At 38.9% G+C, this 13,220-nt stretch overlaps 1 protein-coding gene across 1 annotated transcript in view; it reads right to left on the minus strand.

Moving 5' to 3' along the window:
* The window catches only part of MYO1E (myosin IE), a 250,079-nt gene that overhangs the window by 111,402 nt on the left and 125,457 nt on the right, over positions 1–13,220 (minus strand). Inside the window, exons 6-8 of the mRNA XM_069098166.1 lie at positions 7,968–8,057; positions 2,969–3,100; positions 781–915 (exon numbers count right to left, since the gene is read on the minus strand). Of these exons, the coding sequence (XP_068954267.1) occupies positions 781–915; positions 2,969–3,100; positions 7,968–8,057 (357 nt within the window). The remainder of the gene's footprint in view (positions 1–780; positions 916–2,968; positions 3,101–7,967; positions 8,058–13,220) is intronic.

The following is a 13,220-nucleotide window of genomic DNA, read 5'->3' on the forward strand; positions in this document are numbered from 1 at the left end:
AAAAAAAAAAAAAGAAATAATAGATAATAAACAATAATATGATAAATAAACATATAGTATAATACTATATGTATGCTATATATATATATATATAGTATAGTATAATATAGTGAACAAATAATATGAGCCTATCCATTCATTCTTCTTTTTTTTTTTTTGGAGAGGAAGAAGGCAGGACAATTGGGTTAAAATGACTTGCCCAAGGTCACACGGCTAGTAAGTGTTAAAGGTCTGAGGCCGGATTTGAACTCAGGTCCTCCTGACTCCAGGCAGGTTCTCTATTCATTGTGCCACATAGCCACCCCCTCTCCATACATTCTGGAAAGAAGTTTGACTTGTGGGGCAGCTAGGTGGTGCAATGAATAGAGCACCTCCCTGGAGTCAGGAGGACCTGAATTTAAATTCGGCCTCAGACCCTTAACACTTACTAGCCATGTGACCTTGGGCAAGTCACTTAACCCCAATTGCCCTGCCCTCCCCCCTCCAAAAAGAAAAAAAAAAGTTTAACTTGCCATGTTCACTACCATCTTTAACAAGCTAGTCCTCAGATAAAAGATAGGAACGTGGCAAAATACATAAAACTGATTGTTCTCTGTATGTCTCAGATGATCAATGAAGCCTTTGATATTTGGTAGTGGTTGTTTCTAAGGTTGTTTAACCACTTGCTTCAGAATAAGGGCCTGACCAAATCTGAAATGTCTGGCAATTTGCCTCTTTCCTTTGTCATGCTGGTCACATTTCACTCAGCAGAACCCACTCAGTCACAGCGCCCATCTGTACCAATGTTTCCTGAAACTCCCTCCTGTCATCAATGTCATCAACTTTGTAGGATCCCGAGAGGCTCAGGTAGTAATAGTAGTCCATGCTAGTGATGCCAAGGCTGTGTTTTTGCTCTGCAGAAGCACCTTCAATCAGCTGTTGAGAAAATGACATGAAGGATAAATGCACATTTGAATCTTGGATACATTGTCTACACACAATCTAAGTCACAGAAAGACTCTCAGAGGCCATCTAGCTAATCTATGCCTGAACAAGAATCCTCTCTAATAAATCCAACTGGTGATCACCCCAGATTTGCTTAAAAGACCTCCAATTAGGAAAAATCCCTAACATCAGGCCAAGATAACCTGTTTCACTTTTCAATAGCTCTATTTATCCGGAAAATTTCCCCAACATTAAACATAAATTTTCCTCTTCGCAACTTCTACCTACTTCCCCTTGTTCTGCACTGTAAGGACAAACAGAACTATCCTATTCTGTTTTTCATATGACATTTCTGCACTAAGTCTTCTTTTCTTAGGCTAAATGTCCAATCCCTTCAACTAACCCTTATACAGCATCATCTCAGGACCCTCCATTATCCTGTTTGTCCTGTTCTCAGCACTCTTCTGTTTATCAGTGTTCTGCCAAAAATATAGTGCATAGAATGGGACATAATATAAATGTGTTGTACTGTATCTTTGTAAAGAATGAACACAAAAGTGGTATGAACAGGGCATAACTCAACGGCACTACCAACTCCCTGCTGGACACTGTAATACATTTCCTGAAGGCAGTTTAGGATAGCGTTGGCATTTTCAGTTGCAATCTCATGCAGCTGATGCAAATCTAACTGTTTTGTTCAGTCTTTCAGTCAAGTTTGACCTTTATGAGCTCATTTGAGGTTTTCTTGACAAAGATACTAGAGTAGTTTGCCATTTCCTTCTTCAGCTCATTTTACAGATGAGAAAACTGAGGCAAACAGGATTAAGTGACTTGCCCAGGGTCATACATCTAGTAAATGTCTGAGGTCACATTTGAACTCAGGACAATGAGTCTTTCTGACTCCAGGGCCAGTGTTCTATGCACTGTACCACCCAGCCAGCAGCACACTAAATTCTCAAATGCTGCATGTTATTTAGCTTTGGCTTCCCACTTCTGCACTTGTGATGCTTTCTTCCCAAGCATACTTTCTCTATCTCTTTCTTTTTTTTGCCTTTTGGAGGGTGGAAGGCAGGGCAATTGGGGTTAAGTGACTTGCCCAAGGTCACTCAGTAAGTGTCTGAGGCTGGATTTGAACTCAGGTCCTCCTGACTCCAGGGCTGGTGCTCTTATTCACTGTGCCACCTAGCCGTCCCCCAAGCATTCATTATGATACTTATTGTCTAGATTAGATCAAAGATTTAAAAAAATGACCTTATTGCTTCCAAGTGTGACCTGAACCAGCTCAAAATCATTAAGGGAAATATTTAACAAAATGAATAAAATTACAATATTACATAGATAATGTTAATATGTGGTTTTCCAAGTTAATAGTCAGCCTGCAGGGATCTTTATGTATGGTTTAGTGAATCTATTTAAACTATTGGTCTAGATCATTCTTCTGGCAAAAATTTATTTATGGCCTTTGAGACATTTCTTCTTTTATTTAGAAGAATTTAAATATGGAAATAATGTCTAGTTTTTATGTGTTTATATTTTGTCAGGGCAGGTAGGTGTCACAGAGAATAGTGCACTGGGCCTGCAATCAGGAAGACTTATCTTCTTCCTGAGTTCAAATCTGGCCACAGACATTTACTAGCTATGTGACCTTGGGCAAGTTACTTAACCCTGTTTGCCTTAGTTTCCTCATTTGGAAAATGAATTGAAAAAGGAAATGGCAAACTACTCCAGCATCTCTGCAAAAAATCCCTAAATGGGGTCACATAGAGTCAGACATGACTAAACAACAACAATTTTGTCTCTCCAGAGAGTTTGTAGGTACTTTAAGGCAAAGACTTTCTTATATTCCTTTGTGTGCTCTACCAAAAGCCATTCATTTATTGTAAGTGTGCATATCCTTAGTATTTGCATTTATAAGAGTATTTGCTGATTGCTGGTAGTACAGGCTACATATTCTAGGACCCCTCTAACACTCCAGCAAAATTTATCTGGGAAAGAAAAAGAAGGAAGAGGAAAAAGTTTCATTTAAAATAAAAAGTGTTCTAACCTGATAAAATATGTGAAAACTCCGTTCTCCAGGATTCCTCATCACCACTCTGGATTTTTCCAGAAGGAAGTTGGAGATCTTTCCACCATCTGGTTCTCCACCTGGACTAAACTGGATTTCAAAGTATTTCCCCTGCAATAAAGGATTGTTTTGGTTTTTTTTGAAAGTTAAGTATTATTTTGAAGGAAGAACAAAAACACCAAGTTCCTAACTGGCTCATGATATACACAATTTGAGGAAATTGATTAATTTAAAAAGTATATTTTCCAAGTTACTCCACTCTTGGATCATAGGATTACAGATTTAAGACCGCAAAGGGGACTTAGAGGCCCAAACTCATAATTTTACAGATGAAGAAACTGAGGTGGGTTAATGATGCCCACTTACAGCTAGGCGGTGCTGTGGATAGAGTGCTGGGCATGGAGTCAGGAAGACCCATCTTCCTAAATTCAAATCTGACTCCAGACATTTATTAGCTGTGCGACCCTGGGCAACTCACTTAATCCTGTTTGCTTTAGTTTCCTTTTCTGTAAAATGAATTGGAGAAGGAAATAGTAAATAACTCTAGTACCTTGCCAAGAAAACACCAAATGGGGTCATGAGTAGTCTGACATGACTGAACAACAAAATCTATATTATCTAAGGAAGAATTCAAATACAAGTCTTCCTTAATCCAAGTCCAGCCTCTCAACCCACCACATCTACCCTGGAATCTCCATACCTTGTCCTCTGAAACAATCACCTATTTTCTTGTCCCAGTCATAGCATTTTATAATGAGTGATCTATATCCTTCCAGCTTCACTGGATCAAATATATACTGTGTTTATTCACATGATGTACCCCCATTCCTCCTCACTGACATTTTAATGCTAAAAAAGGAAAGGGCGGAAAGATCACGGATACCATTGCCTGGACGATGGTGAATTCTGGCAGCCTCGTCAACTGCGCAGAATTCCTCCTTGTCTGGTTTTATGGCTATTATCAAGAATACTGCCCTTCAGTTTGGGATAAGATAAGAAAAGAGCCATTAAAAAACCGTCCCTGAGCATAATATTTTTATTAAAGTAACTGGGTTTCTTTTACTTTGTCCCTGTCTATATCATATCCATGAAGAGCAGTTAAAATAAGTAACCACGCATTTGAGGTTTTCTTGGCAAGGATACTGGAGTGACTTGTCATTTCCTTCTCCAGTTTATTTTATAGATGAGGAACTGAGGTAAATACGAGATTAAGTGACTTGTCCAGGGTCACACAGTTAGTAAGTATCTGAGACTGAATTTGAATTCAGGTCCTCCTGACTCTATGGCCAGCGGTCCAACTACTATGCCACCTCCCCAACCACACTGCCACTGTATCTGCTTCTATTTAAAAGAAATGAACATGGGCTGCCCTTTAACACAAGTAAAACACTTTGCAAATCTTAAAATATTATATAAACATTAACTAATAACAATAATAAGAATATCCAAGAATGCATTTGATGAAGGACAAACAAAAACACCCCCTCTTTAGTAATGAAAGTGGTGGGCTACTTTAGTTTCTAAAAGATACTGGTAATCTTAGGAAGAGAATGGAATTTTGCTTTAATTACCTGAAGATAGGGAATTATCAGCTAACACTTTTGTTATCAGGGAAGTATTTTTTCAACTATTTAATCTCTTAATGACTAGCCCAAACTCATATCAGAGAGAGAAAGAATTTTGAGTATTCATTTTCCTTCCTACTAAACACAAACTAGACTGTAAGCTACTGGAAGACAGGAACCATGATGAGTATTTTTTCCCTACCTGTCCTCAGTACCCACCACAGTGCCATGCAAATTCTAAATGATAAATATATAGTTGTGGAGAGAAGAAAACAAAAAACAGAAACTAACAACCCAGAATTCATTCAGACAGCAACCATCCATCAGCCCTTACCCTTCCACATTTCCCCCTCACTCTACCTAACTTCTTATCTCATTTCTGTCTTGAAGAAAACCAAACAAAATAAGAAAGGCAGAGAAGAAAATTCATTTCAATAGACTATTGTAATGAATCACAATTATTTCAGGAAGAGCCTTCAAAGATTAAAGTGTTTTTTTTCCCCAAGAAAAAAAAATCTTGTACTTTTTTTCCTAAAATGGCATGGGGTGAGGGTAAATATGCAAACAAGACCGTCACAGACACTTGGCTACTTTCCTAAGCCCAGTACAATTTACACACTGGGAAAAGAGGAAAGAAGGCTTACTTCATTGATTTTATTGCCAGGGTGGCCCCTGTGGGGAAGACGGGCTGTTTTGAAAAGAAAATTGTGCAGCCTGGTAAAGTTTTAGCATTTATTTAAAAGATTAAATAGGTTAACAAATATATAATATAATATATAAAAAGCAGTATGGGGGAAACCCACTTCTCACCCCCATCCCTACTTCCTTTCCTCACCCAGCCCTGGCCCCCTCAGAACTTTCTACACGTCAATGGAGTGCAGGCATCAAGCAGAAACAGAAATATTATGATGTGAGGTAAATATCTCAAATAACATTGGGCTGAGGGGAGAGGTCATTAGACTGACAGGCATAAATCATTAGGGAATGTGGGAGTTACGTGGGAATTTTACAGGGCCCCTTTTTAAAGTTAGAAACTTCGCATTATACTGATTTAAAGAAAAAAAAGATTACTTTTCTCTTTTAAAAGTCTCATTCATTCATGAAAGAGACACAGAATGACTCTCATTGGCTTTTCCATAGTACTTCAGTGCCAAGAATAAACTATAGTTCAGATACTATCTAAACCCCAACATGATACATTGTCGCTTTTGAACAGAGACTTCTCTATAAGAGATGACTTCATTTGGGAGACAACACAATGTAGCAGAAAGAGCAATGTATGGACTTTTCCAGCTGGGAGTCTCAAGTCTGCCATTGTGTGACCTTGGGTAAGCCACCTCTCTGGGCCTCACTTGGCTTTTCTAAATAATGGGTACAACAATAACAATGCCTATTTGTATAACACTTGCAAAGCATTTTTTTAATATACCATGTTTCCCCGATAATAAGACACTGTCTTATTAAATTTTTTTGGACAGAAAAACACCAGAGGGCTTATTTTCAGGGGAGGGCTTATTTTAATGAACATTGATAGCAATTTTAATAAACAGGTAAATGTGAACAAAAAAATGTACCTTTATTCAATAATGAATTCAATAAAGAACAGGATGATGCACTCACTGCTGCAGCTCTGATTGGATGCAGCTCGGAGCGCGTTTCACGGGGGAGGGGGGGACAGTGCATACAGAGGGTACCGTAATGTAGCGTGTAGCGCAGGGGATCACCTTCACTACAGTAGCAATCTCAATAGGGCTTATTTTTGGGGGAGGGCTTATTTTAGAGGAATCTTACACAGTAAGGGGAGGGCTTATTTTCGGGATAGGTCTTATTATCGGGGAGATACGGTACTTGGTCATTTAATCTCACTTTATCCTACACTACCTACTTTAGGGTTTCTGTGAAGATCATTGAATTTCAGAATCCTAAGGGACCTCAAAGGTCATCTAATATAAACCATGATGAACAAGAATCCCTCTAATGATGATGATGAATTGGCATTTTCATAGCACTTTTAAGAGCTTTATAAATATCTCACTTGATCCTCATACAGAACCTAGAAGGTAGGTGCTATTATTTTCCAAATTTTAGAGACAGGGAAATTGAGTCCAACAGTGGTTAAGTGACTTACCCAAAGTCACACAGCTAATACGTTTCTAAGGCTAAATTTGAATTCAGGTCCTTCTGATTCCAGATTTAGCCCTTTATTCACTTTATCACCTAGCTAGAATATCTTCTATAGGTAGCTTACCAGCCTTTGGATAAAAGATGTCCAGTAAGGAGGAGCTCATTACCTGCTGAGGCAGCTCATTTCACTACAGAATAAAACTCAATTTGCCTGTTTGCAGCTTCTACTTACCTGCTTTTAGTTCTGTCCTTTGGGGATAAGTGGAACATGTCTATTCCCTCTTTCCATGAAAGCTTTTTAAATATTTAATGATAGCAATCAAGTCCCTGTAGTTCATCTGGGTCTGTTGGCTTAAATGGATCAAGGAAGACTCAAATATGAGAAACTTAGGAAAGTACTTAGTAACTTTGACTTGTATAGATGTGAGACATTATTATCCAACAGATTATTACATGGTGAAGAAGATAGAATACTGGGCCTGGAGTCAGGAAGACCTGAGTTTAAATCTAGTCTCAAATACTTACTAGCTGTGACCCTGGACAAGTTGCTTTAACCCCTCTCAGTTTGTTTCTTCATCTATAAAATGAGGATAATAATATCTACCTTACAGGGTTGTTGTGAGGACCCAAGGAGATGCCATACATATACTGCTTTGCAAAACTTAGAAGTGTTACATAAATGCTAGTTATCATCATTATTATTAGCTATCAGGAAAAACAAGCCCAAATGCAAATGAATACAAGAACTAGAGACACAACACTGTTGGTGCTGAGGTCAACAGCACCCTGATTGACAGCTAAGAAGGTTCCACCAGACATTGAGGTAAACGAGAGTTTCACCCTTCAGTGCTCGCTGAGTAAACTTCCAGGCAGCTAAATCAGTCTGGCTTAGTAGTAAAGCCGAAACCTCTGCTCTAGTTTTTGTTATAAATTTATTTGGCAGAAAAATCAAGGCTGATTTATTCTTCTCTTCTGTCCCACTCTGCTGTCTTCATAAATTCTGATTTTTTAAAATAAGGCTTTGGGTTCAGGAGAATCTTGAAAATGATCTTGTTTGCATAATCAAATGCCTACCAATAACTATAATCAATATGTTACTGAAGTCAGTCAACAACTGGATCTGGAAAAGAAAGGAATGATCAAGAAGGATGCCTCCCAAGAAAATTTTAAAAGCCAGATTTTCCTTTGGGATGGATAGAGATTGCAAACCCAATTCAGGGATTTCAGAAATAGAAAAGCAAGTTTGACTGAACTGGACCATTTGATTGAGTGCTTAGGGATAGACTTACAAATCTGCTGGAGTTGTTATTCCGTACAGTCTTGGCATTTCCAAAGGCCTCCAATAGTGGGTTGGATTGTAGAATGATGTCCTTTACATGCTAAAAATTGGACACAAAACAAAAAAAAAACTTGTCTGTCCAATTCTTTATTATAAGGAATGGCTGTCTGGTAGGGAATAGGATCAAGGGGGGACAAAAGCAATTGCTTGTTAATATGTATTTAATTTCCCATTGTCTTAGATGCATCTAAGCCTTCATAGAATAGCATATTTTCTTTCTTTTTAAAGTTTTATGATTTGTTTTTAATCTGTAAAAATCTGTCCTCACTGCCTTGACCCTGCCAATTGAGAAAGAAAAACAAAACCCTTGTTACAAACATGTTCAGTCCTGCAAAACTGTCACATTGGCCATGTCCAAGAAAAAAAGTCTCAATCTGCACTCCATCACCTCAACCAGGAAGTAAGTGTCACGTTTCATCATGAGCCCTCTGGAATTGCGGTTGGTCATTTTGTTGATCATAAATGGTTGGTCATTTTGTTGAACATAAATCTTTCAAAGTTGTCTGTCATTACAATATTCCTTCATGGTATAAATTGTTCTGCTCACTTCACTTTGCATAAATTCATACAGGTTTCTCTGAAACCATCCCCTTTATTATCTTGTAGGACAACAGTATTCCATCTCATTCATATATGATAGCTTATTTGGCCATTCTACAATTAATGCACATTCCTTCAATTTCCAATTCTTTTCCACCAAAAAGGGCTGATACAAATAATTTTTATGCCTTTAAGTCCCTTTTCCCCATTTTCTTTGATTTCTTTGGGATATAGACCCAGTAGTGTGAATACCACAGTTTCTAAATTTATTAAGAAAAATGGCCTGATTATAAGCATCTATACAGAATTTATTCTTTAAAACTGAGCTTTCCCAAACCTTTATTTACCTGTTTCATCATTCAGTCTCCTATTTAGTGAAAGGTCCACTGGAATAGGTCCCTAGCCAGGAAAGTGTGGTTCAGAGGAATGAGTGGGGGGTGGACCAAAAGACTCGGATTCAAATCCCAGTTCTGATGCTCCCTACCCATGTGATCTCCAGCAACCCATTTAACTTTCTTAGGTCTCAGTTTCTCCATCTACAAAATGACAGGGCTGGCTAGAATCAGGGACCTCTGAGGTCCCTTCTGACTCAAATCTCTAATCCTACAAGAATAGAATATAGCAGCAAATCTCAAGTCTTAGCTGGTAGACCTCCAAGTTCACTGAAACTGCCACACCCAGTTCTGATAGATTTGTTGGGAGGTTTGTTCAGGTCACTGTCTCCTCTTAGTCTCCCCCAAGAGACTGTACTGTTAGTAACCACCCAACCACACAGTGATTTCACTGGCATTATAAAGTAGAGATCCTTTGCACCCAAAGGCAGAGAAGCCACAATCTGTACATCTATAGAAGCTGATCTCTGACCAGGCAAGGGCTTGTGAGTCCTACACTGGAAAGCTGAATTTGGCTTTCATAACATTCCTTATGTCAGTCTGCATGGTGTGTAGCCTCCCATCATGCCCATGGGACAGCTCAATAGACATTAGTTAATACTGATGAGATATCTGAAACAAAAACGAGTCATTTCTTGTACTTTTAATTATATACAGGCTATGGACAATTAAGTTCTAGAAATAACTAGTTTCTGGGTTATTCTTTCTTTTTGCTACTGACTAATTCTAAGCCAGGAACCTCATATCATTGTCTTCTTAGAAAAACAGGAAGAATGGAATCTTAAACTATAAGTCTGCAGACTAGCAACAAACTACTAAAATATATATATTTTTAAAGCAATCGGGGTTAAGTAACTTGCTCAAGGTTACACGGCCAGTTATTTCTGGGTGTGGTGCTGAGTATCTGAGCCTGGATTTGATCCAAGTCATCCCGACACTGGAGCCTGTGCTCTTACTCGCTGAGCCACCTGGCCACCCCTAAGCAATTGGGGTTAAGTAACTTGTTCAAGGTTACACGGCCAGGTGTTTCTGGGTGGGTGCTAAGTGTCTGAGCCCGGGATTCGATCTCCAGGTCTTCTCAACACTGGAGCCGGTGCTCTTACTCGCTGTGCTACCTGGCCGCCCCAAACTACTAAAATATTAAAATTATTATTAATAGCCTCAAATAATGAGACCAAGGGACATATTGTAGGAGGGCAAAGTGATCCTCAAAGGTTATACCTATACTTCTAAAGATCAGAGTGTTACAGATCTCAAAATGGAAGGGACCTCAAAGGCCATCTGATCCAATCCTCTTATTCTATAAATGAAGAAACTGAGGAAGATTAGAAGATTAACTCATGGGGGCGGCTAGGTGGGGCAGTGAATAGAGTACCAGCCCTGGAGTCCGGAGGACTTGAATTCAAATCCGGACACAGACACTTAACACTTACTAGCCATGTGACCTTGGGTAAGTCACTTAACCCCAATTGCCCTGCCCTACTGGAAAAAAAAAAGGCAAACTTATGTGCCCATAGCTAGTATGTATCAGTATTAGGACTCGAATCCAGGTTCCACAACTTCAGGGCCAGTCCTCTTTCCACCATGCCATGTTGCCTCTTACTGCCCCACTTCAGAAGAGCTTTGATTTCATCAATATGGGTAGTCACTCCCCGGCAATATTGCAAATTCTCCATGGTCCTGCAAGTTGCTATGGACAAAATAGTCCATAGTGTCATGCTTCAATGGATCTGTGATCTCATCCATACCACCTAAAAAACATTTATTTGATCTTGTCTGACCTATCCTGTCAGGGCAACTTCACTTTCCACTATGAAATACATAGGATTGATATGTTTCGTTCATAAACTTGTAGTCTTTTTTCTCTCTTCTAACTCTCTCTGTCTCCCCCCCTCCCCATAACTTTTATGCCTTCTAGGACCTAATTTATTTCTTTTTAAATACATATGAGTGAAGCCCAAGAGAATTTTGCTGTTTGACAACATTATGGTGAGCAGTAGATCCCTGACTAGAGTGGGTAATATGGTGATTGGAGTGGAAGTGCGGAGAGGGGAAACATAATGTCATAGTGGTTTGGGGGATGAGACCATCAAACTGAGAAAAAAAGGGAACAAATACTTAAAAAGACGATGCCCAGTGAAGGGATCACAAAGTGGCAACTTGGTGTTCTCACCACTTCCTGGTCATCTCTGTTGAAACATCTGTTCTGTACTAGTGAGTCACTGAGTGTGTTAGAGCAGAGGATATGGTACAGTGAAAAGAGCACTGGTTTTGGGCTTAGAGAACCTGGGTTAGGCAAATCACAGATTGCTTCTGGGCCTCAGTTTCCTGATATACAAGAAAATGAGGGGATTGAGAGTAGATGGCTTCTTATATCCACTTCAGCTCTATCTAATCTGATCTTGAAGATAGAGAATAAGAAGCATATTGGCCAGATTCTACTTCCTTCCACACCCTCAGAGAAAACCATTCAAATCCATCTCCCCCTTCCCTGCATATTCAGTGCTTCAGGAAACTGCATTGTCTTACAGAGTTGGGTTCTAGGGTTGAAGGGCCAGGTCATGAGAATGCCAAAAGGATCTTTCTTTTTCATTGTGCTAACAATTAGCCTCCATTTTAATTCTAGCTTGTCTTCATTTTTTGGCTGGGACCTTTCTTGGCCTACTCTTCAGTTCTACAAGTTCTCTGGTTGGTCCTATCTACCTGACCCTTATCGCGGGTGCTCTTGAGTCACTTCCTGTGCCCTCTTCCTAAGACCTTGCTTTCTCAATTAGTCTCTCCTCCTTTCATTTCAATCACCCTGCCCTTTGTCTGGCTCCTTCTCTTTTGCCTAGCATATAGGCAAAACGCCTTGTTCATGAAAGGAAAAAACAAACCATAGTTGAACCATGAAATTCCTATATTATTTCTCTTTTTTGTTTAGCTATAAAAGTTGCAGAATATTTTATACCCTTCTTTTCATCACTACCTGCTTGCTAATAGCTTCTATTCAGGAACACTCCTGAAGTTACTTTCTTAAAGCTCTCCAATCAACAGACTCATTTGCTTTTGATTCATCCACATTCTCCTTCAATTCTTTGCAGTATGATGCTGTTAACTGTTCTCACTTCTTCAAACAATTTCCTCTCTAGGCTTCTATGACAGTTATTCTCTGTCTTCATTACTAGTTTGTCCTTCTTTCTGGGTGGAAATATTCCAAGGTGAAGTCACTGATTCTCCTTTAAAACCCACGCTCCTAGAAAGTTCATCCATTTTTTCACCGTGTTATATCTCCCTGCTATGTGCATGATTCTCAAATTAGCATCTCTAGTCCTTACCTCTCTGTGGTGCTCTAGACCCATATTTCCAATATAAGACATTTCAATCTGTACATGCCATGATGGGAAATAGGACTAGGATTAGGCAAGCTAGGTAGCTGCCTAAAGTAGAATAAAGGTACAACACAGGGCACATTTTAAAAAATACATGCATTTAGCATGTATTTTCAATAACAAGACCTTTTTTTTCAAGATATATAATTTCCTTTTGTGATAAATCAGGTCACATGTGTTATAGTTCAAAGTTCAAAGCCTGTAGTGGATATATGGGACATAATTTTTAAGAGCCCTAGAGTATAAAAAGACCTTGCCCCAGCTCTGTTCATGGTCACCTTGAACTTAATATATCTAAAATGGAACTCTTTTCTTTAGTCTAGACTTATTATTTCATCATTGTGATAACTCTCCATGGATACTGATCAGAAATTCTTGTATAATGTATAGTCTTACAGAGTTGTCTGGGTCACATAGATAAGCAAGTATCAGAGGTGAGACTTGAATCCAGGTCTTTCAAATCTCAAGACCAGGCCTCTGTCCACTACCACACAGTGTCTCTCTTCTGAACCCCTCCTCCCAACTAAGATTCCCCCTTCTTACTTTCCTAATTCTGTTATTCTATGAATGACTGATTAAAAACTGATTCTGAAAGATTTTTGACAAAACCGTACCAGAATTTAACCTTTGAAAACATTTTAAACAGACCATCACAAAGTTTTAAAATAAGATATAAACCACAGAAGTGTTGGCCACTGTTAACTTCCAAAAGTTTCCAATTTGCCCTCTACTTGTTTAGGGATGGGCTATTTGGTTACTTGTGCGATTCTGCACTGAAATTGTGGTCAAAACAAGAACAAAAAATTATTTGTAATAATTTTTATCCTCTTTCTTTTTTGTGGACTCTTTCTGGAATCTTGACAGCCCTCAGGGCCTCAGAATGTCTCAATCTGGCCATGT

Source organism: Petaurus breviceps, unplaced genomic scaffold (genome assembly GCF_028583685.1).
Source record: "Petaurus breviceps papuanus isolate PSGF00001 unplaced genomic scaffold, PetGlider_PUasm1.0 37, whole genome shotgun sequence".
In the NCBI taxonomy this organism is placed as follows: Eukaryota; Metazoa; Chordata; class Mammalia; order Diprotodontia; family Petauridae; genus Petaurus; species Petaurus breviceps.